The 26,804-nt window shown below is 40.6% G+C and overlaps 1 protein-coding gene across 2 annotated transcripts in view; it reads left to right on the top strand.

Moving 5' to 3' along the window:
* zdhhc9 (zDHHC palmitoyltransferase 9) overlaps nucleotides 1–25,846 on the top strand; it is a 31,928-nt gene extending 6,082 nt beyond the window's left edge. The window contains exons 2-9 of one of the 2 annotated variants that reach the window (XM_080900476.1): nucleotides 7,090–7,250; nucleotides 12,153–12,311; nucleotides 14,762–14,899; nucleotides 15,107–15,153; nucleotides 15,814–15,918; nucleotides 20,020–20,123; nucleotides 20,279–20,351; nucleotides 23,093–25,846. In XM_080900476.1, the coding sequence (XP_080756602.1) occupies nucleotides 7,090–7,250; nucleotides 12,153–12,311; nucleotides 14,762–14,899; nucleotides 15,107–15,153; nucleotides 15,814–15,918; nucleotides 20,020–20,123; nucleotides 20,279–20,351; nucleotides 23,093–23,275 (970 nt within the window). In that variant the 3' untranslated portion in view covers nucleotides 23,276–25,846. The remainder of the gene's footprint in view (nucleotides 1–7,089; nucleotides 7,251–12,152; nucleotides 12,312–14,761; nucleotides 14,900–15,106; nucleotides 15,154–15,813; nucleotides 15,919–20,019; nucleotides 20,124–20,278; nucleotides 20,352–23,092) is intronic. The other variant, XM_080900475.1, reaches the window with a different exon arrangement.
* Nucleotides 25,847–26,804: the final 958 nt, after the last annotated feature.

The raw sequence follows: 26,804 nt of genomic DNA on the forward strand, positions 1-26,804 counted from the left end.
TTTTATCTTAAAACCCGACTGAAAAACCTTCCCATCGCTTGTCACCCATAAATAAATAACAACTATTGCATAATCATGAAACTTAGCACAGACATTCAGGCTCCCCAAAAGAAACCAATTGTAATCCTCCAACTCCAAATCTTGAATCTCTATAAACAGATATTTGCATATGAATATCTAGAATCTGTTGGCAAAGACAAGAGTTTTGGTGATGGAGGTTTCCTGGTGTGGCAGGTATTGAGGAGTCATGTGTAAGACATGCAGAGAGACCACGTGGACAGCAAAAGAAAGGTGCATTCAATTGCACTTTCAAGGTCTCAAGATATGTTTTGAAGATGACTCAACTTTCTTCTAGCCGCTTTAAGATAATCTGCATTCATAGTTGGAGACCAAATGGCATGAACCGTTGAGCACTCCCTCAGAAAACGCCTCTTAAGTTTCCCCCACTGGATGATGTCGTGATGATGTTCTAGCCACCACTGTGATTTGATTTCTGACTAAATCATTGCAAAACTGATCACATTTGTAACAGCTGCTGCTCTCTTTTGAAATGTCATCGTGTTAAGCTGCTAAACTAAGGCACGCTAGTGGATAAATATCTGTTAGGTTTGTCATTGTGAGTATAAATCAGTATGCTGACGTTAGGATTATCTGGCTCATTTTGTGCTAAAAATGGGAAAAAAAGGTATAAAACAGAAGCCAATAAATTATCAGTTAATCTGCAAAACTAATATTTGTTGAATTTCACTGCTCTAAAACACTAAAAACACTAAAAACAAACCAGTGATCAAAAATGTAATTTTTGTATAAAGGCTTGCAACACATTAAAGACTGTATTGCAGTCGATTGTGTGACGCTGCATCAGTATAATCAGCTAAGCTGCAACGTCTTGCTGTTTCTTTATCTTTGAGAATTCCTTCCTCACATGTGAGCTTAAGGTTGGGCAGTGTGCTGCACCGTGACGTTGATGGCAGAACAAGGGAGGGCAATGTCATGGCGTGAGCTGGCTAATATCCAAGACCAGGGGAGCAGACATCTCACTTTTATCATCAGCCACCGGCACCATGTGCAGGGAGACCCCTCCGTGTTTTAATTTGTGCTAAATTGCGGAAACCAGTGGCTGAGTACACAAATGGAAAGATGCATTAGGGACAAGTAAACAAATTAGTCACTGAAGAAATGGGCCCAGCCTTTTTAGTTTTCTTTTCCCTTGCTGGGCAGAATTTTAAGTCTTTACATCCTTACCTTATTGGATTTGTGCTGATCCTTTTTGCATATCTATTAAACTGGGTATTGCATTCAGTGTGTGTGTGTACAGAGGGCTTTAGCATGTACATATCTGCAGAAGGCTTACTTGCAGATAGATGTTTGCAGGTTTGGTTTCTATTTGCTGCTTTTTGTCAACGTGTGTGCATATGTGCATGCGGATTGCCACCTATGGATTTTGGAGGAAGGAACAAGAAACTGGAACATAAGGACAGTGTGTCATCTGTCTGTCCACCACAGGACACTTAGCCACTAGGCCAGAAAACCATATGTGCATGACGATCTTCTTTTCTGGGTATCGGTGCTGTATGTGTGCAGTAATGGGAGCGATGCAGGAGAAGTAGGTATACAGGGATGAGCCTGCAGAGCGAGTGGCTGCAGTCAGAAGAGCTCTTGTAGTCAACCCCCCCAAGCCTCTCTCAGCATCTAACTCCACCCTGTCTCCCTGTTAACCAATCGGAAAGCGGCATCCGGCCAAGGCCAAATGAGCAATAACATGATTTATACCCTACTCAGAGTACGCGCTCCATTTACAGCAACCATGATCTAAAGGCTTTGTTCTCTGGAAGCTTCTCTATCAGAAGGAGAGAGCCGCTCCTCTGTGGAGGGTGGATTTTATAAATCTATAGCTCACAGCCTGCGAGCCTGCTTCATGCAAGGAAGGAAAGTCCACATTATATTTGCATAAATCTTGGGGTGGGGTTGAAGTAGATGCACTGCTATCAAAAATGTGACAGAGATACTGCTAAATAAACACATTTCTCATCAGTCTCAAGTTCACTTGCTAAATATTATATGACCCAACATCTGTGATCCTAACTTTAATCCCACTAAACGTTCCGTGACCCAGGCTCTAATGTTTCATCTCTCTCGTTTGGTATTTAAATGTTGCATAACAAGGACGACTGATTTAAGCCTGGCATCAGAGTATAGTGAGTGTAGTCTGGAGCTTCAGGTTCAGGGGGTGCAAGCTCCCATGACATCAGAGCAAGGACATGTATCATCTTTGTCTACCTGAAGCAGGAAATTCAGTCACGGCTTGATACCGCATACTAATGTATGAGGTGCTGATATCTGCATCGTTTGGATGACTCTTGAAATATTCTTAGATAAGAAGTAAATGTTAAGTGAGCTTTTGGATTTCGTCAGGCTTTCGTTTTTTTGAATATTTATGAGAATAGCATGAGCAGTTTTATTGCTGTGGGAAAAGCACGAGGATCCACGAAAGCTTTTCTGATATCGACTTGTTTCCTGCTTGTATCTTAAAAAGGAGAGAGGGCAAGCAGAGGTTGAGAGCTTTTGTTTTTTTTCCCTCAGCAGTGCCCTAGAAACAGCCAGGCACAGTCTGCAGATGTTTGTATGACAGAAGGCTGTTACTGAGGCCCACTGTTGAGCTGCCTGCACAGCAAGTGCATAATTCATTTGGAGTATGAGTCAAGCAGGCCTGCAACAGCTTACAGCTGTTAAGTATTAATAACGGAAGGGTTTGAAATGTTCGACAAAGGTAAAATGTCACGAGTCACTATGTGTGGCGTCGTAATCCCGGGTTCAGGGGCGGTGTGGCTGAGACGCTGAAGTGATTCTAATTTGGTGATATCACTACTTTAGGAGCTTTTCATCTCTGAGCTTGTGTCATTCTGAGTTAAGAAGGAACTAAACGTCTGCAGAAGACTCGCCTTAAAGCATCTAATGCCCACCCACACCAGGCACAGACATGACAGTAGGAGCAGCAGTAGGTAGTTTATCTGTCTCCTGTGTAATGAGATTTAATTGTTTTATTTTAATGCCTTTATTGTCTTTTATGACCACCAGGTTTTTCCCTAAACGAGTTCCCTTTTATTAAACAAAGTTTATTCGGTGTAACTTCGGTAAAACTCGGGGTCTAATGCCCACTCTGTGATATTTGTTTAAGATTTAATTAGGGGCCAATAAATAATCCAAAGAACATACAGCAAGGCTTTATTTGCCTATTAAGTCAAGGGGTAAACTCAATTGTGATAATAGTTTTGTGCCATGGTTAATAAGATTACAGCCTTTGAATGTGATGTAGGCCTCCTCTGGGTCAATCAGTAACCAATATGAACTACTGCAACTTGTGCAAAAAAAATAAACACTGTAGAAACAAGAGGTTTTAGCATCTCATACCTTCATATAATTGGCAGTGGCACAATTTAAATTCCTTTGTTGTTGTTGTTATTATTATTTTTAATAAATTGGAAGAATGCAGGAATGGTTTAATACGCATATAAGGGGTGAGGTTAACAAATGTAATCTGGTTACATTTTGCCTTTTGTTATGCAGCACACACAGATAAGTGTGCAACTCATTAATTAGAAGACAATTTTGCTAAGAACTATGAGAACACAGTCTGTTTGGATTGTAATGGCAATGCATTTTCTTTATGTAGTACCTTTCAAAAACAAAGTTACAAAGTGCTTAACAAGATAAGATAAGAAACAGCAAATAAAACATCTAAGAGAAGGCAAAGGTCACTCAACATTTGGCTTAGGAATACTAGCAGCACAAGGAGGTAAAAAGTGAGGAATAAAGAAAATTAAAAATAAAACAACAGGTAATTAAAAGCTAGTAGAACGTAGATTGAAATTATAACTAGGAGAAGGCGATTAAACAATTGAGGTGGACAACATCGAAATAAACTTCAAATGGAGGCACAGAAAAAGCCTACTTTGAAAAAATATGTCTTTAAGAAGGATTTAAAAGACAAAAGTGAGCTTGGTGATCTGATCTCCTCGGGATGATTATCACGAAAAATGGGTTTCCTAACAGAAAAAGAGTGATCACCCTTGGTTCTCAGTCGAGACAGTGGGGTGACCAGCTTGGCCGAGGACCTTTTTTCATTATTCTTTTCTTATTTTCTGTAATAATCCAAAAGCCTACAGACAAATTCTACTGTGTATCAAGGGCGAGGTGTTTTCTAACTTCCTGGTTGGTTAAAAAACAAAACAAAAAAAAAAGGCACTCTATTACAAATGTATTATCTCTAAAGGTAGTTCATGTATTTGTAGCATTTCAGTGTAATAGAAGGTATTGTAATGTATTCTCGATGAGCATTACATGAGATGAATTATACTACTGTTTATTTTGCTAAATATAAAGCAGTAGGTAAGCTTAGCTTTGCATAAAATTTAGATATTGTGGCATACCTGTCTCTGTACAAAGGTAAGGAAATCTGCCTTCTAGCACCTCTCAAGTTCATGAAATAATTTCCACACTGGTTGTTTTCACACCTTCACAAAGACATGCTGTTAGAATAGTAAACGGATATTTCATAAATATGAAGTAAGTTGGTTAAGGAAGAGGGTTTGTTAGCAACATGTGCGTGTCAGTTGACAGATATCCCCTCGTAGACGATCCAGTTTTTCCTGCTGCTTCTGTGGTGATTGGTGAACACGGAGTCACCAGAGTGGTGCCGTGACAGCTCCACCCTGCACAGCACAGGAAATTGTCACATCCAGGAAAGATAGGGGGGCTTGATGGGAAGCAATGATAGAGAAGCCTTCCTTGAATATGTTCCAGTTTACGGTTACGGGAATTGCACTTCATCGACAGACTGCATTCCCTCAGCCTGAATCCCGCTCTGTGCGGCCTCTGCACAAACGGCTGTGGGAAACACACCTCGCAGGCCTGCCAGTGGAAATTTCTATTGATTTGATCTCCGCTCCTTGTTTCCATTAATGTTTGAAATGCGCTGCCGGAAAACTGTTCAGACAAGTCAAGCAGGTGTGTGTGTGTGTGTTTGCTTTGTTGTCTTGTCAGAGCTCAGGTATGCTGACAGGGTTCATGTACGTGGTGACATTAAACAAGTCCGCTTTGTTCACTTTTAACTGTATGTCTGCATAGTGAGAACAGAAAACCGACCATGATGATGAAGCAAAACTGTGGGTGACACTGTAGTAGATGAGTAGCTGACATCCGGGCCACCTGTGTGAGGTTATCTGTGTTAAACAAATTAAATAAAACAGGCAAAAGCAATTTATTTTTTAATGGCTGCTGATTTCTCTCTCTTTTCCCCTTTTTGTTATATAACTGCAGCCACTTCAGGTTTAATTATGAGATCACAGATGTGCAATGGTGCCCCTATGTACAGATTTCTGTTATTGGCTTAGAGCGCATTGGATCGTATAGAAGAGCAACTCCGATCAGCAAAATTTGAACTAAGTCAACAACCGTCCACAGTATGAAAAATAAGAGTTTTACCCTCCATATTTTTCATGTGTTATAGGCTACTTGTTTTTGTTACAATAGAGTGTTGGCTATAACCAAATGTTAACTGTTTGGATATTCTTGTGTTGTATTTGAGTTTCAGTTTGTAGATTCTGATATTTGTTTTTAGTTTGTCCTCCTCGCTGTTGTCACTGCAATCATCCTGCACCTCATTTCTTTGTTGCTACCTTAGCAAATTTGTTGCTAGATTCAGCCGCTTTGTATAACCATTCACTGGATTTTATATTAGATGAAAAGGACTTGGCAGTAAACCAAAAGACAGTAGCTTGCTGTTCTGTCGCAACCAACAGAAAAGTCCTCCTCGCACTTTTTTTATTGGTTTATTTATTTATTGGTTTTTTATTGGTTTATTTATTTATTGGTTTTTTATTGGTTTAGCAAGAAAAATAAGATAATAAAATAACACCTTCATTTATTTTATTTTTAAGCCCCATTTTTTTCCTTTATCGTGGGCTTTTTTACATTTTCTGTTTAATTTAGTGTAATGTTTGGCGCTTGTTTTATATTTTTATTATGCTGTATTGTTTTAAGATGTTTTTTTATGGTTTGGCTGCTGTAAAATAGTAATTTCCTAACTTTTGAGATAAATATGTTTCTTATGTTATTGTAACATAAAGCACTTGGTGCTTCTGATGTTCTCTCTAAGTGATAATTTTTGCCAAATTAGCAGCAAAGGCTGTGAACACTTATGTACATGTTTTGTTTTTTATTTTTAATAAATCTGCGTTAATTTCAAGCAAACTGTTTGTTCACTTTATCTTTATGGGGAATCGCATGTAGAGTTTTGAGGCGAGGCTGTAACATGACAAAATGTGGAGGTACTTTCCAGATGCACTGTATGCAGATGCTGTTTAATGGAACAAAAGAGAATACTGTGTAAATAAAGTGTAGTCTGGTGATCTTGTGTGTGGGCAGTTTTATGCGTGGCATGCTGAACTACAGTTAGTGTTCCTCAGTCCCTTAAAATCCTGTAGTGCAACATTAGAGCCACATTATGAATATATGATTTCAGCCTCAAGGGAGAGCGATGAGGCCATAGAGTTAAACTATTAATAACTGCGTGTGGAAGCCTTTTTGCTGCTGCTGTGCTCTTCTGTTGCAGCACTTTGCATTGCAGCTCACATCTGTTATCAGATTGTGCAGCCGGCCCTTTTGGAGGAGCCCAGCTGGCTCTAATCTCAATGGCCTGGCAAATGGATCCACGCTTCTCCACTAGTACAGAAGGTGTAGGGAGTGCAGCATCGTGTTATTTATTCAAGGCCACGACTTCGGTCTTGTGGTTCGTGACCTTATGCTCTGAACACCAGTTAAAAATATGTGTGGTGTTGTTTTGTTGTGTCCTCTGTGCTCATGGCTTTCCTGAGAGTGCTCTGCCGCTTCTCTTAAGATTATCCGTAGTTATCATGTATTACTATGATGGAGAAATGTAGAACAGGATTTCTTTAATTAATTAATGTGAGAAAAACATGTTTTTCCTCAATCCTGTATGATGTCAAGTTTGCAGATGCGAATATGTAGAAAAGAAAGCAGCTGTTGTGTGCACATTATTTTAAAAACACTTTTCTTTTTCTTGTGCAGATGTCCGTACCTGGCTGTTCATCTTTGTCCCGCCATCCCAGTTTTTGCTGTCCTGCTGTTCCTTTTCGTTATGGCCATGCTGTTGAGGACCAGCTTCAGTGACCCCGGGGTGCTACCGAGGGCCCTTCCGGAAGAGGCTACATTCATTGAGATGGAAATTGGTAAGTTACAGGATTTGCGGACAGACACTCTCCACTGCTTCCCTTATAACTTCATGTGAAAAAGGTTTTCACAGGACTCTATGCTGTCCTATGAAAAATTAAGTACACCCTTACTGCAGGTGATTAAATGATCAACAGCAAGTGTGGGTATCTCTGTAAAAGCACAAGATTTGTAAGTCTGCTGGTCTGGAAAATTCAGGTGTGTGTTTTAACACAATGCCGATGCTCCCAGTAGTGGACTTTGCAGCAAATTCGCTCCAAGGTCAGACTGTGCAATGCTAAGAGAAACTAAAAAAAACCCCAAAACAAAGTCCAAGAGCTACATCTCAGGCCTTAGTCACCTTAGTTAGATATTAAAGTTCATAACAGCCCAATCAGACAAAGACTGAAGAAGTATGGCTTGTTTGGAAGTGATGCCAAGAGTTAGCTTCTTCTGACTAAAACCACAGCAGCACAGCTTTAGCTTGCATCAGCATAAACCTCAAGACCTCTAGAACTACGTCCTTTAAGGTGACCGACATAGAGATGTTTGGCCATAAAGTGCAAAGAGTGCCAAAGACCAAACCCAGCACTTCATACCATTTGTGGGCTGGGCACTTGTGGGTAGCGTGGCTGAGCGGTCTAAGGCTAGTCTCTCTGGAGGCGTGGGTTCGAATCCCACCGCTGCCATTATTGGGGACAGGGATAGCTCATTAGGTAGAGTGTTCGCCCCATGATTGGAAGGTCGGGGGTTGAAATCCACTGAACGGCTATCCTGAGGCAAGCTGGATTGGTACTCCTTCGATGAGTGAATGGGTTAATGCAGAAGACTAAACAATTTCCTACAGGATTAATAAAGTATACATTTATTATTATCATTGTTATTCTGGAGTCAAATGTGATGCCTGACAGCTAAAGCTGGGCTGAAAGTGGGGCCTTCATCAGGACAAAGATCCCAAGCAGAGCGGCAAATCTACAAGTGAATGGCTGAAGAAGAAATAAAAAATCAAGGTGTTGCAATAGCCCGGTCAAAGTTTTGTTTGATCACATTTGATTAAAAGCGATATCACCATTATTACCATTATCTTATCCACATGTTTCTCAGTCTGGACTAAATTGTTTGCAACATGGCTTTGCCCACTTCTAACAATTGAGAAGAGCTCAGGGATAAACACAAACACAGGAAACTGTTAAAGGAAACAGTGTTTACATCTACAGAAGAATGTCAACACTCTAGATCAAGAAGATAGAGCAGCGTTTATGTCTTTTAAATACCAGTTTAAATTGCAGCTTTGACAAATCCTTAACAGCCTGACAAGACCACATGCTATGCAATTGGGTTTATTTGTACTATTACAAGTAAGTTATCTTGAGCACTACCTGTCACTAGCAAACAATGGAGTGACACGACCAGTGACTAGCTGTGTAGCATTTAGCAGCTAAAGAGCCTCAGGCACAGCTGAAAACTAAAGGCTGAGCCTAAAGAGGAGCAAGAACCTGACCTACATTTGGCAGGTAAACACAAGCACGACTCCATGTGAACAGTATTGTTGCTAATTAAGAAACGAACAAGGTTTTTTGTTGCTAGTGCCAGTTGTAGGTGTAGTTGCAGATTTAATTATATTTTTGGGAATGTTTGAAGAGGCTTTATTTGCATGAAATACACTCATTAGTCACTTTGTTAGTTATACGTTGCTAGCACCAGATTGGGGCCTTTAAGGATCAATGTGTTGACAGATGGTCTTCTGCATGTTTATGGTTATTTGAGTTACTGTTGCCTTACTATCACCTTGAAGGAGTCTGGCCATTGTCCTCTGACATAAATGTGGTATTTATGCCCGAAAAACTGCTCTTTTTCAGGGGGTCTTTCTTTGTTGTACAGATGTTCGTACAGGAACATCAGCAGTTTCTGAAATACTCAGAGCGCCCACTCTGGTATCAACGACCACGCCACTTTCAAAGTCACTTAAAAAAATCTTACTTACCCATTCTGGTGCTAGACCTTGTAACCAGGTCTACCCCTCTGCACTGGAGTTCCTGCTGTGTGATTGACTAGATATTTGTATTAGTGAGCAATTGAACAGGTGTATTCTGGTATCTTTTCAAACCTTTGGCTTTTGACACAAATTTCAAAAATACAGTGGCTACGTGATTGTAAAGTTTTTATTATTTAAAAAAACCTCAAAGTAATAAATAGTAAAAAGTAGCATGTGACCTCACCTTGCCAGGTGTGGCAGTCCAGCGCCTGCCCTTGTAAGCAGAGCTATTCAGTATCAGTGCTGATAATGCCATAGTCACAAGTCTCTTATCTAGATACATTTAAATGTTTAGTCAGCGACGTGTCTAGTGGTTATTGCAGCTCAGGTGCTTTTACATCGTTGTCATCCAGGGTGTTGCACACAGCGGCGCGTGTCTGTGTGTCAAAGGACACCCAGAGGTGTGGATTGCAAACTAGGTGGAAGTAGTTAAAGTATTTAGGAGGGATAAAATATTTCACTATATATGTTTGCTAAACAGTGAGCAGACAGCCTCAATCTGCTGGTTTATTTATTCTTGTTATACTTTAGATTGCTAAAAGTTGGGTGTGCTCATCCACAAATGTAGAGCTTAGTTTAAAATACAGTTTTTCACAGTATCCAAAACATACAACACTCTTAGAAAAGAGAAATTGCCCTTTGTTCTTTATGATTTTTTTTTTTTTTGTATTTTCATGCTGCTATATTTGTTTAGTATCCAGTGCTCTCTCTTTGCCTCCCTCCCTCCCCGTGTGGCTGCTCAATGTTCTTTGTCTCTGTTAAAGATTCACAGCATCCTTCAGCCAGCGTGCGTGTTCCCTCGCTCTGTGTACGAAGCATGGGCGTGGACCGGTCTCTTTTGAGGACAGATTAGGCTTATAAAAAAAGGCTAGGGCACTCGGCTCTCTGGGATTGGGTTAGCTGGCATCAAGTGCTGCTGTCATCATGACCGTGACTCATCGTGCTCGTTCGATGATGCTGATGGAGAACCTGAAACGCATGCATGTTTGTGCTGTTAGCTCTGAAACAATTAGTCAAAGGATGGAAAATTCGCTGCCTATTTTAGTGATCTATTACTCATTTGAGTCATTTCTTTACGCAACAATACCACATCGATCCTCTGGTGATGTTTCGTCGCTTTAATTTGTCTTGAGTGACAAACACCAAACTAATTTACTGGGTGGTTCATATTCAGTTTTTATTAGCTTTTTTTTTCTCTCTCTCAGTGAACAATTGTGATTTTTACATTTCAGATTGAATAGACAAGTTATAAAATGTTAATTAGTGAGCTTTCGAGGTGCAGGAATGTGGCGTTCGAGTTGTTGATAGTTGCTACCCTGTGTTTCAGTCTTTATAGTACCACAAACTAAGCATCTGTTTGTGGTAGTTTCATTTCAAATATGCTGCCAGCAGTGTCAGTTTTCTTTAACCTGAGGTAAAAAATAATAATTTCTGTACTTCCGAAAAGGTAAATCTATACCTTTAAATAACCTCACTGGACATCCCCTCTTTTGCAGCAGACTTGCTTTATGTTTTCTTTGACCTTGTATGTATCCTCTCACAGCATTCCCAAAGCCTTGTACCTTTCCACATAAGACATCTCGGCAACCTTCTTCAAATATGAAGCTGTTATTGACATAAACACTATTTAAGCAGGTCACATGACCGCATTATGCCAGCTTAAATTACGCAGTTTGGTACCAACTTCATCAGCCCACACCTTCAGATATTAAACAGTATGTTTTTATGTGTTAGGATGGCTGTTGTAAGTGTGGGAGTGCTAAAAGCCAGTTGAGCAAGCGAGCAGGGATGTTAAAGAAGCCTCTGCAGCCCCGATGCTCTGTCCCTTCTGCCTGTTAGCAGCAGTCCCCAGGGGGAAAGCTAATACGAGGAGAGGCATCTTCTCGGAATATATAATGCCACGAGCAGATTGAGCTTTGCTACCGAAGGGAGTGGCATCATTCCCTGTGAGTGGTGACTCATAAATTTATTCTTCACTACTTTATCCTGAAAGCCACTAAATCCCACATTCTGTGGGTGCATGATGCCAAGTATTTGTTGCTGTCACAATCTATGAATTTATGTCCCAGGGATGTTTTTAATAGAAGCCTGAAAATGTGCTCGTTTCACTGATTTATTTGTGCAGAAACTGCTTTGTTTTACTTAAGAGATCTTCATTTAGGACTCTATACAAATGATAAGTATGCATTTTAGGCTTTTGCCCCTTAGCATCTCTGAACACTTTCTAAAACCCAGATAATTTCATTTCCACAGAAAGCACTTTTTAAAAAAAAAAATCTTAATGAATCCCCAGGAAGTCAAATAAGTACGCTTTCTCTTTTCCATTAACTCCACATTCACGCCTGTCCACTGCGACATGTTAATGGTAGATTTCTTCCTCGCAGCTACTCTGCGGGGTTATTCAACTGTGTGATCATCGGCTTGCACGTATAATCTCCAGATCCCGGAGTGTAAGATAATCAGAAACATCCAAATTGTCACAAACAAACAGTATGTCAGAATTCATTTGTTTGATAGCTGCTGTGCAGGCATAAGATTACTGTGAAATATGGCCATTCCAGTGATAGGAAGCTGTCCAAATGGAGAAAGATATGGTGCTTTATAGTTGCAAATAAAAAATATTGACAGTTAAACAGCCCACCTATACTGTACTGAGCGACAGTTCTTGGTGAATGACATCCTCAAGGTTCAGCTGTCGTGATTTATGTCACTAATTCTCACATTAGAGCTCCTGTCCAATGCAATCCAATGCACAAATCATGTTTAACACTGTCTGAGGATTTCATTTGTTGCTGTGTTGTGCTGACTGTGATTAAATATGATCTCTTAGAGTAATTTATATTATGTCATCCACATTGATTTAATGTTTTTCTGTTCGCTTCCACAGAGGCTGCCAATGGGAACGTCCCCGCAGGGCAGCGACCCCCGCCCCGAATCCGCAACGTTCAGATCAATAATCAGATCGTCAAGCTCAAGTACTGCTACACGTGCAAGATCTTCCGACCACCTCGAGCGTCCCACTGCAGCATCTGCGACAACTGCGTCGGTAAGAAGTCTCATCTGATCTGCCGTCGTTTGTTACGCTGCTCAGAAAGGCTTCACAAAAGGAGAAAGATGAGATGGGTTTATTTCAGGCGTGCAGAAATAGAAAGGTGAGCAAGGAGAAAAATAGCTCGCTGACATGATGGCGATTACTGATGCCTCATCCTTAATTACCTCCGTGCATTCGTTTGTCACGGTGAAAAAAAGAAATGTTAGCTTTATAAATATACGCAGAAGCGGACGGGATGTAAAAGTTTTAGAAAAACATTCGTGAGGGGATTTATTTTTATTTTTTAGAATGCCCTTTAAGTTTTGAAGGCCGTGAATTTGTGGTGCATTGTGATGCTTTGTGACGTGACGCGTGTGTGTAGCTGTGTCATCTCACAGCTCTGCAGATTAGCAGTGATTTGGTAGCCGATGAATGAAGAATGCGTTTGAAGGGAGCGTAGACTCACAGGCGACGGGAGAGGAGACAGTGGAGGCTCAGTGAGGAAATAAGTGCTCAGTCATTGTGAACACTGGTTCATCTGTGTCCACCTGCTGTAGAAACGCACACACTCCCAGCGCTAGCATTACACAACTGCATTCCTGTGACCCTCTTTTACTGCAGAGGTTTTTGTTCCCTCCTCACCTTAACTTTGCTCATACTGATGGAAGTCTCAGAGAGAAAACAGCCACTCCACTATTATAAGATGCAAATGCACAGTTTTGTAGTCCTGCACATAAAGTCTGGGGTGAAGGTGTTGGTCTCTGAATAACTGCACATATTTTATTCAGTGACTCACGCTGCAAAAAGAAAAAGAATATGTGAGACTTTTAATCAAGTTTAAGTGCTTATAGATTTATTATGGAGTGAACAGTGTGGATGATTGTTATGCTGCTGCACTCCATATGCAACCTACAAATCTGGGGCAATCAAAGTAAACACAATATGCATAAATGGAAGCTGATGTTTGTCCATATGAAATGGTCTTTTTACACTTGTTTGCTGTTTTGTTTGCATCCCAATAACTGCTAAAATCTATCTTTTACCTGAGCTACTTTTCTGTCTGCTTATATTGTCTTTGGGTTTCAGTAGGGATGCATCTATATATCACTTTGGCCAGTTTGTTAGGTACACCTGTTCAACTGCTTGTTAACATAAATATCAAATAAGCCTGTCACGTGGCGGCACCACGATGCTTTCATCTATTAGAAAATGGTCAAAATGAGCTGTGGAGGTTCAAACTGAGATGAGAACAAAGAATAAAGGCGATTTAAGGTCAGAAAATGAGAAAATATAGAAGTTCTCTTTGCATAAATGACTTATGGATAAGTGACTTATAGTCTTGCCAGATGTCAGGGGAGAGTGTTTCACGCTGACAGGAAGGCAGCAGTAACTCAAATAACTAATAATTACAATCAAGGTATGCAGAAGAACAACTCTGAAAACACAACTCATTGAACCTTGAAGCAGACGGACTACAGCAGCAGAAGAACACACTGGGTGCTACTCCTGTCAGCTACGAACAGGATACCGAGGCAACAATTTGCACAGGCAAACCAAAACTGGGCAGGAGAAGACTGGAAAAACATTGGCACAATTTCTGCTTTGATATTTAGATGATATGGTCAGAGTTTGGTTAAATGACATGAAAGCATGGATCCATCCTGCCAATCCAACAGAGCACCTTTGGAATATGGTGGAATGGGAGATTTAGGATTTGTGCTAATGTAACAGACTATTTACCATCGTAGATTAGCTGAGGGTTTTGGTTTTAGTGGGTAAAAAAGTGCTAGAGTGAAAGTTTTGAGATCACCACAAACATTAGCTTTCATCCTCTGTGCGTCTGTACTAAATTTCATGATTATCCCTCCATTACGAGTTAAGACATTTCAGTGAGAGTCATGCTACTCATATGCGTTTTATACACTCCTATCATTCCTTTCCAGCTCGTTGCTTTACATTTAGCGACTACTTTATCCCAAAACAGCTGGAATACAAATATAGTCATCTTGGGTCAACATTTGCATTGTGTTCCTTAAATATAACAATCATCCACGGGTCCACTTGAATCTACAAACCGGTTCACATCCTGTCTGTTTGCCTCCGTGTTTACTTGATATTGTTGTGAAACTTCATCTGGGGATTGCAGCGGTGTCGGCTGCGGAGGAAAGTTTAAAGTAAGATGTTTACTTTCATTGTCCATTTGACCCTGCCCTGCTTTCATATGGCTCTCCTCCAGCTGATAGAGGAGCAGCCACAAAGAGGAAGCGATCACTATATTTAGATTCAGAAGCTGAGGCATAAAGCAGCCTTTGACTGAAAGACTGTTATTGAAATTTGTGTATTTTTAACATTCCTTTGATTCCCAAAATTGTCTACTCTCCAAGAAGGCTTGTTTTTCAGGTTCTGGAACATTTTACATATTTATAGTTCCCCTTTTGTTCTTTTTTTCTTCTTCTTTCCCTCAGACCGTTTTGATCACCACTGTCCATGGGTGGGCAACTGCGTGGGCAAGAGAAACTACAGATACTTCTACCTGTTCACCCTGTCACTCTCCCTGCTCACCATTTATATCTTCACCTTTGACATCGTCCACGTGGTCATGCGTAAGTATCCTGTCATTCAACTGGCCAATCAGAGAGAACACATGAGCCTAATCTGTAGCCACACCACATCATCCTGCTTCCTTCTTTTACTGAACATAGGATGAGACAGACAAACTGAAAGAGTATTTCTTCATATGGATGATAAGCTCTGGGTTTATTACCTTAATAACAATAATGACCTTGTAATTTCTGTTTCCCTGTCCACAGGCTCAATGAATGGTGGCTTTTTGAACACTTTGAAGGAAACACCTGGAACATATCCTTTAAAACTGAGTGTGTGGGTGATATGTTTGCTGGATTTTCATGAACACCAAAAACTGTACAGCCTTTGCCCAACCTTAGCATAGCTAAGTTAACAGAACTCTCATTACTTGAATGACAAAAACTAATCCTGCAATTGAAGATAAGCCGCTAAACTGTGACAAATAAAAAGAAAAAAATTACAACTTGCTCATATTTTGCACAGACCCTTCTGCAAGATTCTCATTATAAAATAATTCACCTGGAAACACTCTAAAATCATCCTGAGACTGTGGCATCAGGCCACACACTGGGATAATCTTAGGCTTGTAGTTACCTAGCTACAGCCCGTTAAAACCTGCAGATTCATTGATGAGAGGCAAGAAATAAGTGTCTGTTTATCTGCCTTTTCTCATGTTACAGAAATATTAGAAATTTTAATGGAAAAAAATCTTTAAAGTTGTTTTAATTAAGTTATTTCTAAATGGTCTTATTTTTTCTCCTTTTTGCACAGTTAGAAGGTAAAACCGCTTCTTTCATCGCTCTGTGTTCTTCCACTGACATTCACTGCCTTTAATCATGTTACATAATTTTTTTTGCTACGCTGTCTGCGGTTTAATCAGTAACCTCGAGTCAGCCAGAAACATCTGTTACTGTTTTCTTAACTGGAGCTCACTGTGCTGGAGGTGCTGGTGTGTTTCTTCACCCTGTGGTCAGTGGTGGGACTGACTGGCTTCCATACCTACCTGATTTCTCTCAACCAGACCACCAACGAGGATGTAAGTACTTTTTTTATTCTTGTTGTTTTTTGTTGAATAACTGCTCAGGTCTACAGTTCATTTTGGTTCGAGTCGAGTCTCAGTCAGTCCATTCTTTATTATTTATTATTATTTATTGTTTTCATAAAAAATGAAGATGGAAAATGACAGATGAACTCCTGAAATAATTAGGCAGCAATTGCTTTATGAGCGCACATACAACATTGGTTCCCCTGTACCCATAAAAGACTAAAACAACTGAGAGTGAGAAAACTGGGAACTCTGCATGCTCATATGGTTCGACATTTCAGTTACAAGGCAGGTCCCAGCTAAAGCATCTCGTGCTCTGTCATCTTTTTTCACTGGAATGGAGACCGTAATTTGCAAATTAACATCATGTAAGATGAGACGAGATGGTCTGGGACATTCACAGCAGTAGAGTGGACAGAGCAGGAATAAATAGGTGTAGCATAATCTAACAACAGAAATACTATATAAAAACAACTAGAAGAAAAATGTACGCTCTAAAAAGCAGAAGAAATATATGCATTAATAATAATACAACTGACATTTTAGATGCCTCGTAGCAGCAAAAATTGAATGTTTCATAGTGCAGTGGCTGCATGTTAATAGCAGCAAATACTGAGTATCACACATGTGTACCTTTAGTGAGTCTGACAGCACCTGGGTGAAAACACCTCCCAAATCTCACCTTCACACTGTCACTGAAGGAGTTGCTCATAGCTGTCAGAGTGACTTGAATGGGGTGGGAGGTGTTGTTTAACGTGTGATGACAGTTTAGCCACCATTCTCCTGTCACTCATTACCTCTACTGGACCACTAACTCCATTCACACTTGTTGGTTATTGAGGCCATACAGTCATTAGGAAAGTGTTTACTGAGGCGATCCTGCAGACATCTGAGTTATTTTGGAACCAAAGAAGTGACACACTGCAAGTCATTACAAGAATACAGATTGAGCTTTGTCCATCTTTTATGTACAGTCTATTCTGCTTACACTTTGACAGACTATTATCTCATTTATTTTATTTTTCCAAGTTTTCTGCAACTATACTCTGATTCTTCAAACTTTATTTTTTGTCACATAACAACAGAAATCGATATTTGGCAGAATCCAGTGAGCTGCCTACTCTGTAGGCTGCATTTGCCAAGCTGATCCTACACAGTGTTTGGAGCATCAGTTTAGTGTTCGAGTGGGTTTCATAGACTTTAGTCCAAGTGAACCGCTGCTCAGACCAGTTTACGTTTACATTTCATTAAATCCACATGTGGCTTAACACATCTGGTCAAGCTGCATCTGGATTAACACAGAGACACATTTACTCGTCTCTGTGTTTCTTTGCAGCCTTCTCATTTTTGGAGGAACGTGTACGACTATTTCAGCTCAGAGGAAGGCGATAATACAGCTAAAGCTGTTTGTTACCTGCCAGAAACCCTCGAGGGGAATATGGAGAGGCGTTTATTCTCAGTTCTTTAATGCCCCATTAGGAGGACTCAAATGCTTCAGGGTTGAACAAAGTCCAACCCCACTGACCAATAATAGAGATGAAGATAAACGCACATATTACAGTAATGCTCGGATTTTTAAGAGTGATGGATTAGATGTGTTTTCTGGTGAGGTCTTGGTTTATATCTTGAAGGTAATGGTCAGGTGGATACATAATTAGGATAAATCACAGTTTTAGCAACATTGTGATCGGGCAGATTGGCTTCCTGTGGCTGTAAAGATAAACATGCATCACCGTGGTCCAACACTACAATTTCTAAGACCAGAGAGCTGTTACCTTGACAACAGCTCCTCCTCGTTCAGCGCTGAAGGACAGAGGGCTGGTAAACTGTAGCTCGTTAAAACAAGGTTGGTATATTGTAAACAAAAGAAAAGCAAATAAAGTGTCTGACGACCAACAGGAAGAAAACAGAGACATAAAAAAATGAGATATTAACTCACTCTCATTTAAGAGATTGTACACACAGAATTCACCAGCTTGTTTGTTATTTTTCTGTAAAGGTTAATGCTTTATTTTTTATCTAAATCAGGAAGACTGAGACAGAAAACCACCAGCAGGAGCAGCTTATTCTGCTCAGACTCTCAGCCATGCGACAAATTGTTTGCAGTTGGACTCCTCTCAGCCAACCAGCAGGCTGATGGAGCGTAATGATCTAAAAATATGCACAAAAAGCTTCTGTACTTAATAAAAGCACTGACAAAATGAAGCTGAAATAAGTCGAAAACAGACGCGCCGGTCTCTTTCTCCCAGCTTGCCAACTACATTTAGAAAAAGCTTCTCCGGCTGAATGAGGAGGAAAAAAGTATTGATTGGTTGGCCACATTAGCACTGAGTCGTTATTTAGTCACTGCACACAGAAACACAGAGTCAGGCTGATGCGAAGCAGATGATGAGCGGCGGACATGCAGGTGGATGAATTCACAAAGGGAGTAATTTGCGTTGCGTCTGTGCAAATATACTGACATTAAACAGCACGTGTTCTTTAATGGAGGCTTTGTTAGCCCAGATCTAACTGCAGAGGCTCTGATGAGAAGCAGCAGCAGCGATGTGGTGGGAGGTTCTAGATGGCTGAAAGCAAGAGAGTGCACTCATACTTTGTTGTAATGATTAATTTATAATTCCCCTTCTTCTTTCCTGTGGGATGGCTGGCCTCATTTTTTCCCCATTTAATCTGTGATAAAGCAGTGGAATGTGCACCTAAAACGTGTAACGTTGCTTCAGGAGTTGAAACAATAGCTGTCAGCCCAGCTGTTTCAATATCTGTGATTGGGCTAATAATAGATGCATCGATACCTGCAGGGGCCGGGCACGGCGCCAGAAACACTGCTGTGGCAGAGACGAGGAGGGGGAGTGAGAGGAGAGAGGGAGGAGAAGGCGAACAGGGGAAGGAAGGCACCTTGAGTGTTATGGTTGCTCTGGTCTCCCCGTAGGACGACGCATGCTCGATGAAGTGTGTCACACATGCAGACACACGGAGGCATGTGTGAGGCGCCTTGTGTGCAGGCTCCTGACCTACATCTATGACGCCTAAAATAAAGCTTTTTGTCCGTCCTGCTGGAGGGTCAGGGAGTGCATGCTCTGCTGCGAACAAAGAGACGAGCCTTTACAACTATTACAGATGCACTCACAGATGCATTCAGAGTCTGTTTTATCTACGTTTCCTGTTTTTAAAAAAATCAAATCTAATGTGGCTCTAATGCAAAATCTGCAAATAATTGTTGTCCACATTGAAGGTCATTGGATTATAATGGAAATATTTGTTTTCTGTTTTGTGTATTTTATTTTATGATGTTGTGTAACTGTGCCAGATTTATTCACACGAGAATTTTTTTTAAAAATCTGCACTCATTGCACTTTTTGTTAGTAAATGCAGCAGGGGGGTGATTCCTCTGGTTCCAAAAATGAACTGTATTAAAAGTATCTAATAGCTTGTTTCAGGTCTTATTTAATGGAAAATTATGTTAATTTTGGAGCTAAATAGACTATAAACTTGTGCATGATTAAGGTCCAGGTTTCTCTTATATATGAAAGCAGTGTCCTTGATTTCTTCTTTCAGGTATTTAAAAGAAATTTGTTTTAAAATCTGTCTTTGCAGGAAATATTCCTAAAGATCCTAAAAAATTATAGGCGGTGTCAATAAAATGATGCACAGATTTGTATTTGTATTAAAAAAAACAGCTATATATGCATAGCATAGCATATATGCATAAGTAAAATAATCGTTTAACCCCTTAAGCCCCAAAAAAGCTGCTGTGTAGTGGTTTTATTGCAGAAGAAAACCTTAGTATGAACTCAGATTTTTAATGAATGAATAAAGTGGTTCTAATCTTCCATTGCCCTGCCTGTTTGTACCCATCAGCACATAGATTTCCCAGTAAATCAGTATTCATTAACTCCTGACAAGCTAGATTTTAGTGGGTCAAACCCAACACTGTGGGGATAACTTCTATAAATGGAAGTATGCTTTTGAATAAGGTATAAGCACAGGGAAAATCTTCATGAAAGAAAAGTGAGTGCTACTGCGGACGATTGATAGTTTGGTAGGGTTTGCTTCTTCACTGATTTATGTTGTGGTGAATTTTGTTTTGCATAGATTAAAGGATCCTGGTCGGGAAAGAACAGAGGCCAGAACCCTTACAGCCACAAGAACATCATCAAAAACTGCTGTGAGGTGCTGTGTGGCCCGACATACCCGAGGTAACTGCTTATTGTATCTTAGGCTCACAGTTTTTGGGTTTTTTTTGGTCATTTTGTCAGTGCAAGACTGTTTCCCGCACTGTTGTCTGAGCTTGGTGGCATTGCTTTGTTTTGGTGACTAATGAGCAGAATGATTGCTTCGTCTCACCCTACAGCGTCTTGGACAGAAGAGGACTACTGCAGGAGGATACACTCATTTCCTCCAGCAACCCCGTGCCACAATCTACGGTGAGTGCCCACAAACACACCCACATGCACTCTTTCTCATTGTAGTCTCCTCATTCAGACACACCGATTCGTGAGTGGATGGAGGCTGCAAAGCACAGAATAATGAATATAGAGCAGACATAAAACAGTTGAAACCACTTAGAATTGAGAGAAGAAAGGAAGTGTGTGTGTGTGTCAGTGTCAGAGAAGGGCCATTTTGTGCCTCTTCTTAGCATACAGATGCTGGCGTTTTGCATTCACTTGTGTTTGTTCCACTGCTTTAAATGCGAACAGGACCACTAGTCAGGATTATTTCCATCTGCAGTAATTTATATTGGGTATTATAGCTCTGTTCTGGGACCTCCTCGCCCTTTTATGTACAAAAATGGAGCAGCAAGACCTGCACAGAATAGAACACTGGTTCTGGTTAAGCCAAATACAGCATGAAAGGGGGAGATGAAGCGCAAGTGGGTCACAAAGTGGCTTGCAGATGCACAGCAGCTGAGGACCGGTGAAAGCCACTTAAACAGCGCAGCCTGTGTAAGATTTGTTGTTTGTATGTGTGGACGGGTATCAGCTGAACTATTAGCTAACATGTGCTTTCACTGAGATCACGTGATCAGCTGGGATTGAGGCTGAGCTTGACTTCAAGATCTGCTTTTTACTTTTAGATATATTTTGTGGGCTTTTTAGGCTTTTTTTGATAATGTAGGACAGTGGAGAGAAAATGGGAAAGACCAGGGAAAGGTGCACAACAAATGGCCTCGAGGTGCTTTTACCTTATGGCGTATGGGTCGCCTGCTCTATCCAGTTGGCTAAACCGGCGTCCTGTACACCTGCTTAAACTAACACTATACAGAGCAGGCATTTAAGTCTTGGAAATGTTAAAGTTGCCCAAGTGAAAAATCCTGTAACTGTCGCTGTGTCCATCCATGGTGGTTTAATACTTTTCTAGTTGTGCTGCAAACAATAATTGCATTTTTGGAAGTGCACTTACTTTTAAATGGTGTGTTGGGATCTTTTCTGTGCCTATATGGGTTCTCTCCAGGCATTCCTGCTTTCTTGCACAGTCCAAACACATGATTTGGTTGTCTGCATCACCGTGCTAGCCCTGTGGTGGATTGGCAGCCTGTCCAGGTTGTCCTGTGACAGATGAGATGGGCTCCAGCCTCCCTGTGACCCTGAATTGAATATGCACTTGGATGATTAGTGTGTTTTGCTGCATATGAAATCATGTATACTATATAATAAATGTGTTCTGAGATCTCAAAATGGACATCAAAACAAATACATGGTGTTCAAAAAGATCTAGATGAAGTACTCAAGTTGAAAAATCTTTACTGGCATACAAAATGATGAGACAGCGGTCAGTGAAAACCCAAATCACCAAGCCCTTTGAGGGATGGATTCAAAATTACACCAAAAATCAAAGTTAAGATTGTTGAAGTTATTGTTTTTGATAAAGGAATTAGTTCCAGCAAAGGAAGAAGAATCACAAAGAGATTTTTATAAATTATATAGTTTTAAAAATGGTACTAAAGAGGAAATCCACAGCTTGCACTTGAAGTAAACCAATAAACGATCCAGCAGTACTCAAGCACTTCACGGCATTGGGTAGGTGTCTTCTCTGTGAGCTTTTTCAGGTTTTATTGTTTTACATTGATATTTCTACATTTATTTTATTATCTGACTGATTTTAACTGGGTTCGGAAAATGTGATGAAGCACACGTTTGTTCATCAAAGCCCAGAATAAGCTGTTACTGTAGTACCAATAAAATAAAACAACACAACTTTCAACTTTGAATTTGACTTCAGTCTTTAAAAAATTAAAAGCTGAGCCAAAGGAAGTCAGTACAATATCAGTAACGCGTGACCTTTTAGTACTCTGTCGTCACTGAGCTGAACTATAAGTGGTGATTTTAGCCGTTTTTCCACTGGAAATGAGCGTCAGCCGACAATGTTTTGATGGAATGACTCAGTGTATCGCTGCTATTGCTTCATTACAATCTGTTGTGATGGCAATAACGACCTCTGTTGTACTCGGTCTTACCACAAAGGCTTCTGAGTGCTTTAGCGGGTGTTTTTATGTCACAGCATCACAGTTGAGCAAGATGCAGGCACAAAACCTGCAGGTGTGCAGCTCAGATCAAAATGAAGGCGGCATTCAGAGTTGGGTGGGGTCCAAACCATGAGTTCAGAGCACGCCGTTTTATCTTTTTGTTTTTTAATTTAGCAGCTCTCTATCTCTTCCTAATATAGAAAATGTAAATGTGATAATAGTATATGAATTTCTAATATAAAAGGAGCGACTGTGTTGTCTCCACCCAGTCTGGAACAAAAGAAAGATTCGCCTGTTTTATGTTCCTCTTCCTGTTAATCATCTGATTCAGATCAGTTTGTCGTTACTGCATCTTTTCAGCTTGCTGTCCTCTAGGGAAGAGAATTGCACATCAATTCCAGTTAATAGCTGGTACGAAATTGCTCAATCTATCAAAACCGTGTGCCGCCCAAGTCTAACAGCTCCTTTTAATAGCAGTGGCGTGTTTGGGTTTTTTTTTTTTTTTTTTTTTTGTTTCTTTGGGGGGGTTGCTGTCAAACCGGTGGCAGTCAGGCTTTTGCACACCCAAGTCAAGTGCAAGTCTCACTTTATTCTAACTCAAAATAATATTACAGCATTGATAATACCACTGATTGCAGCAATATTGGCACTGCTATAAACCCCACAGTTTCAGTGACCATGTTCATTGTCCTCTCCCTACAGAAAACCACAGCTCCGCTCATCCCCAACGAGCACACACCTGATGATGCCAAGCCGAGCATTGCTGCCTCTGCGGAGAAGAACGCCTCCCCGAAAGAGGAGCACCCTGCAGCTACGAAAGTCCCACCCCTGGCTTCACCCGAGACTGATGCAGAGACTTCCATCGCCAAGGAAAGGGCCCATTAGCTGCATTAGAGGGCGGCTCTCATCGGGGCTGCTCCTCCAGCATCCTGCCTGGTCAGGAACTGAAGCATTAATAATCAATGTCTGACTACTGTGAGGAGGACTCAGTTATTCTCCGACTCCTGCCCATCAATCCCTCAGAAGAGCGGAGATTTTGCTGCAGCTCCTCCTCTTCCCTGCTTTTTCTCACTGGTAGCTGCAGAGGAGTTTGATTGACATTCACTCCTGCAGGAGAAGTAATTAAATGGAAAGTCAGCAGCTTCCCGTCTCCTGAACACTGCATGGAAAAAAAAAAACGCATAGGGGGGAAAAAGCTGCTGGGGTGCCGCAGAAAAGACACTCCCCAAGCTCTCGACAGCCCCTCAGTTCGCCCGTGGGCTTCCTCTGACTGTCAGTACTCAAGTATGTTTATATTTAAAATAGCGTAATGACATTTATTATAAGAGGCCAGTTCAAATATCCTTGCAAGTCTCTGGCAAAAACAGAAGCTATCACTTCTGGACATGTGTACAACTTCATACATACAGTCGGTTTATGTTGTGCATATATTACACGCCCTATGCAAACCACAAGAAGGCTGGAGAAGCAGCTTTGAGAAGAGTGTGGTGATAAAGGGTTTCACCTTTCAGTCGGAGCTCCTGATGTCCAGGCAGCAGGAGAACGTGTGAATCCTTAGCTGAGAAATTCATTTAAGGCTCCTTCCAGGCAAAGTCTACCTTGTACTCTGATACTGCTGCATTCAAGTACTGGTGTCACTGATGTGCATCTTTTCTTAACAAAGTGATCTCATCCAGACCAACGCCTGTCCTTTCATTTTTTACGTTATTTTCTTTTTTATCTAATCAAGGATGTAGTGTGCCATCGGCGCTCTGAAACGGATGACACTGAGTCACGCACATTTAAAGTCTCATATGTGAGAAAAGGCCTGATGAGCGTAGAGACACTCGTAGTACCAGTGCCTTAATGTAACGGTTGCATCCATCTGTAGCAGCTGAGGTTCACCAACAGAGGAGCCCTTCAAATCATTAATCCAGTGCTAACCTGTGGAGGTGATATAAAGGAAAAAGCATGAATCTTCTACTTAACACTACAATTTTTATGTTGTTGACAAACTGTGAATTTTCCAAATCTGAGAAGGAATAATCACTATTTAGCTGAAAGGATCACAGAGCCCTGTGGTGAGTTTATGTTGCTGCGTTTTAAAATATCGCAGGTCACTGAAAAAGAGCTTGTGAGAAATAAACAACTAAGCAAAGCCATCTTTTAACTGCAGGTTGCTTCAGCAGCGATAGATGTGCTGAAAACTCAGCTGCTGGGTGAGGATGAAAGAACGAAGTGTGTAGCCAGAGTTAATTATTCAGCCTTTGAGCTCCTCCTGATCTTCCTCCCAGTCCTCTCTCTTCCTGCCGTGTTCTGCCTCTGTAGAAAAGTCTCATATCTTACTCCTCTCCTCCTTTTACTTGCACAGTTTTTTTTGTACAGTACGCCCACGACCGGTGCAGCTTTCGCTGCAACCAGCTGTGTCAGGCTCATTATCGCAGAGAATTTTTTTTTAAAAAACAAACTTTTATCCTCACCCCCCTACGTGTCTTTTATTTTGCTTTGGTCACAACGATCGCCTGAGGGTACAGCATCTGTGCAAAGACCAATCAGAGAAGGAGTCAAGCAGATCCTTTGTATTAATTGATGTTAGCTGATAGTGAGAGTTAGTGATTGTGCCGTATGCAAGACAGTTTGTGTTTGTGAAATACACTTGTGTAGAAGTTTTAGCACCGTATCAGACTCTAAAATCAAGGGTAGAGAATAAAGTTTAGGGTGAATTGAGGACGGGGCATGCCATCATTTTTATTTAACTGTCAGACTTTACAGCTTTAAAAACTTGATGGGGTAAAAGCATTAAAACTTTTTCAACCAATATTTTGTCGGTTCATTAACTCGTTCATTCTCTAACTGTTTCAGCTCTTGAGGAATTCTTTCTACCTGCTCTCAGGTAATCCCTGACATGTCTCTGTTGGAGGATGCTGTGAAGTGTGTAGTTGTGTAAAGAAGTGTAATTACTGAGTATTTGTTTGGAAAACTCAGAGAAATGCTAAAATTTACAGTAAACCGAGACCTTTTTTTCTTTGTTTTCAACTAAAGCTGAACTTAGTGGGCTTTCTTGTGGAAAGTATTTAAAGATAGTTTGGTGTATTTAATTGTCACCGAGAAGCAAGAATGTATGATGTTCGATTTTTGAGAAGGGGGGAAAAAAAAGGGAAGCTCGTGATGTTCAAAGGGAGGATGAAATTTAAGGTTTAGCTGAAAGTCTGCAGACCACAGAGAGGCCGAGCTCTTGTATTTATTCCTGTTTTCAAAGCAGGATCAGACGTGAATGCTCTGATCTGATTATTACATTGCATTATGTATACAGATACAGTACTATACCGTTGATGGAACACTTATTTATGTCCACTTTGTTTGTTATCAACACTGTGATATATGTATTTCATTCAATTTATTCACTTCTTTTTACATGATCATTGTGTCTGGTAAATAAAAAAAACAAACATGTTGTCTTATTATAACTTTGTTAACGTTTTCTTCTGTCAGTGGGAGGCTGCTCAGTTGTTCTTATTTAAAAAGCATTCAGCGGGAGATTTGTTTGATATGCAGGGTAATCACAAACCGCTGAATCATGGAAGAGAACGGTTAACACAAAAAAAGAGAACAGATGGGGAAAAACACCCTTTCATGGAAGCTTGTTTATATCACTGAAATAAATAAATTGGCATCATAAGTCATAATTTCAGTTTATGTAAAAAAAAAAAATTCACTATTAACTAATACATTTTGAGATGATTCAAAATTTTAGCTTGCTGTGAATGTTATTGTTGCACCGTTTGTCCACAGCATGTCTTTTATCCTGTCTTCCTTCTCTCACTCTAACCAATCACAGCAGATGGACCCGCCCCTCCCTGAGGCCTGGTTCTGCCGGAGGTTTCTTCCTGTTAAAAGGGAGTTTTTCCTTCCCACTGTCGCCAAAGTGCTTGCTCATAGGGGGTCATATGATTGTTGGGTTTTTCTCTGTACCTATGAAGCACCTTGAGGCGACTTTTGTTGTGATTTGGCGCTATATAAATAAAATTGAATTGAACTGAATTGAATTGAAGAGTGCAATCTGCAAGCTGTTGGCAGTCACAGATGGTATAATAAAAAATGAAAGTAGGCCAGTTTGGAAAAGTCAAGAGCAGCGTTTCCATCTTTGCCATCTTGGTTTCAAAAAAACAGGATGTGACGAGGAGGACCGGCCAGAGCTTGCTCATTGTTCCCACTCATTGGCTAATGACTTCTAATTGAAGTTGTTAGCTGACGTTGTTGGGGTCAAATCAGAAAGTTATCATTTATAGAGCTGAACCAAAGATATCGCCATCTAGTGACCTGTCCGATAAAATGCGTGATTATTGCATCTCTTTGTGGCTTCATTTTTATGATCTGGAATTTACGCCACGCTTACTGTTTATGAAGTACTTTATCCCAATATGCTTACTTTACT

Source organism: Rhamphochromis sp. 'chilingali', assembly GCF_963969265.1.
Source record: "Rhamphochromis sp. 'chilingali' genome assembly, chromosome: 13".
Lineage (NCBI taxonomy): Eukaryota > Metazoa > Chordata > Actinopteri > Cichliformes > Cichlidae > Rhamphochromis > Rhamphochromis sp. 'chilingali'.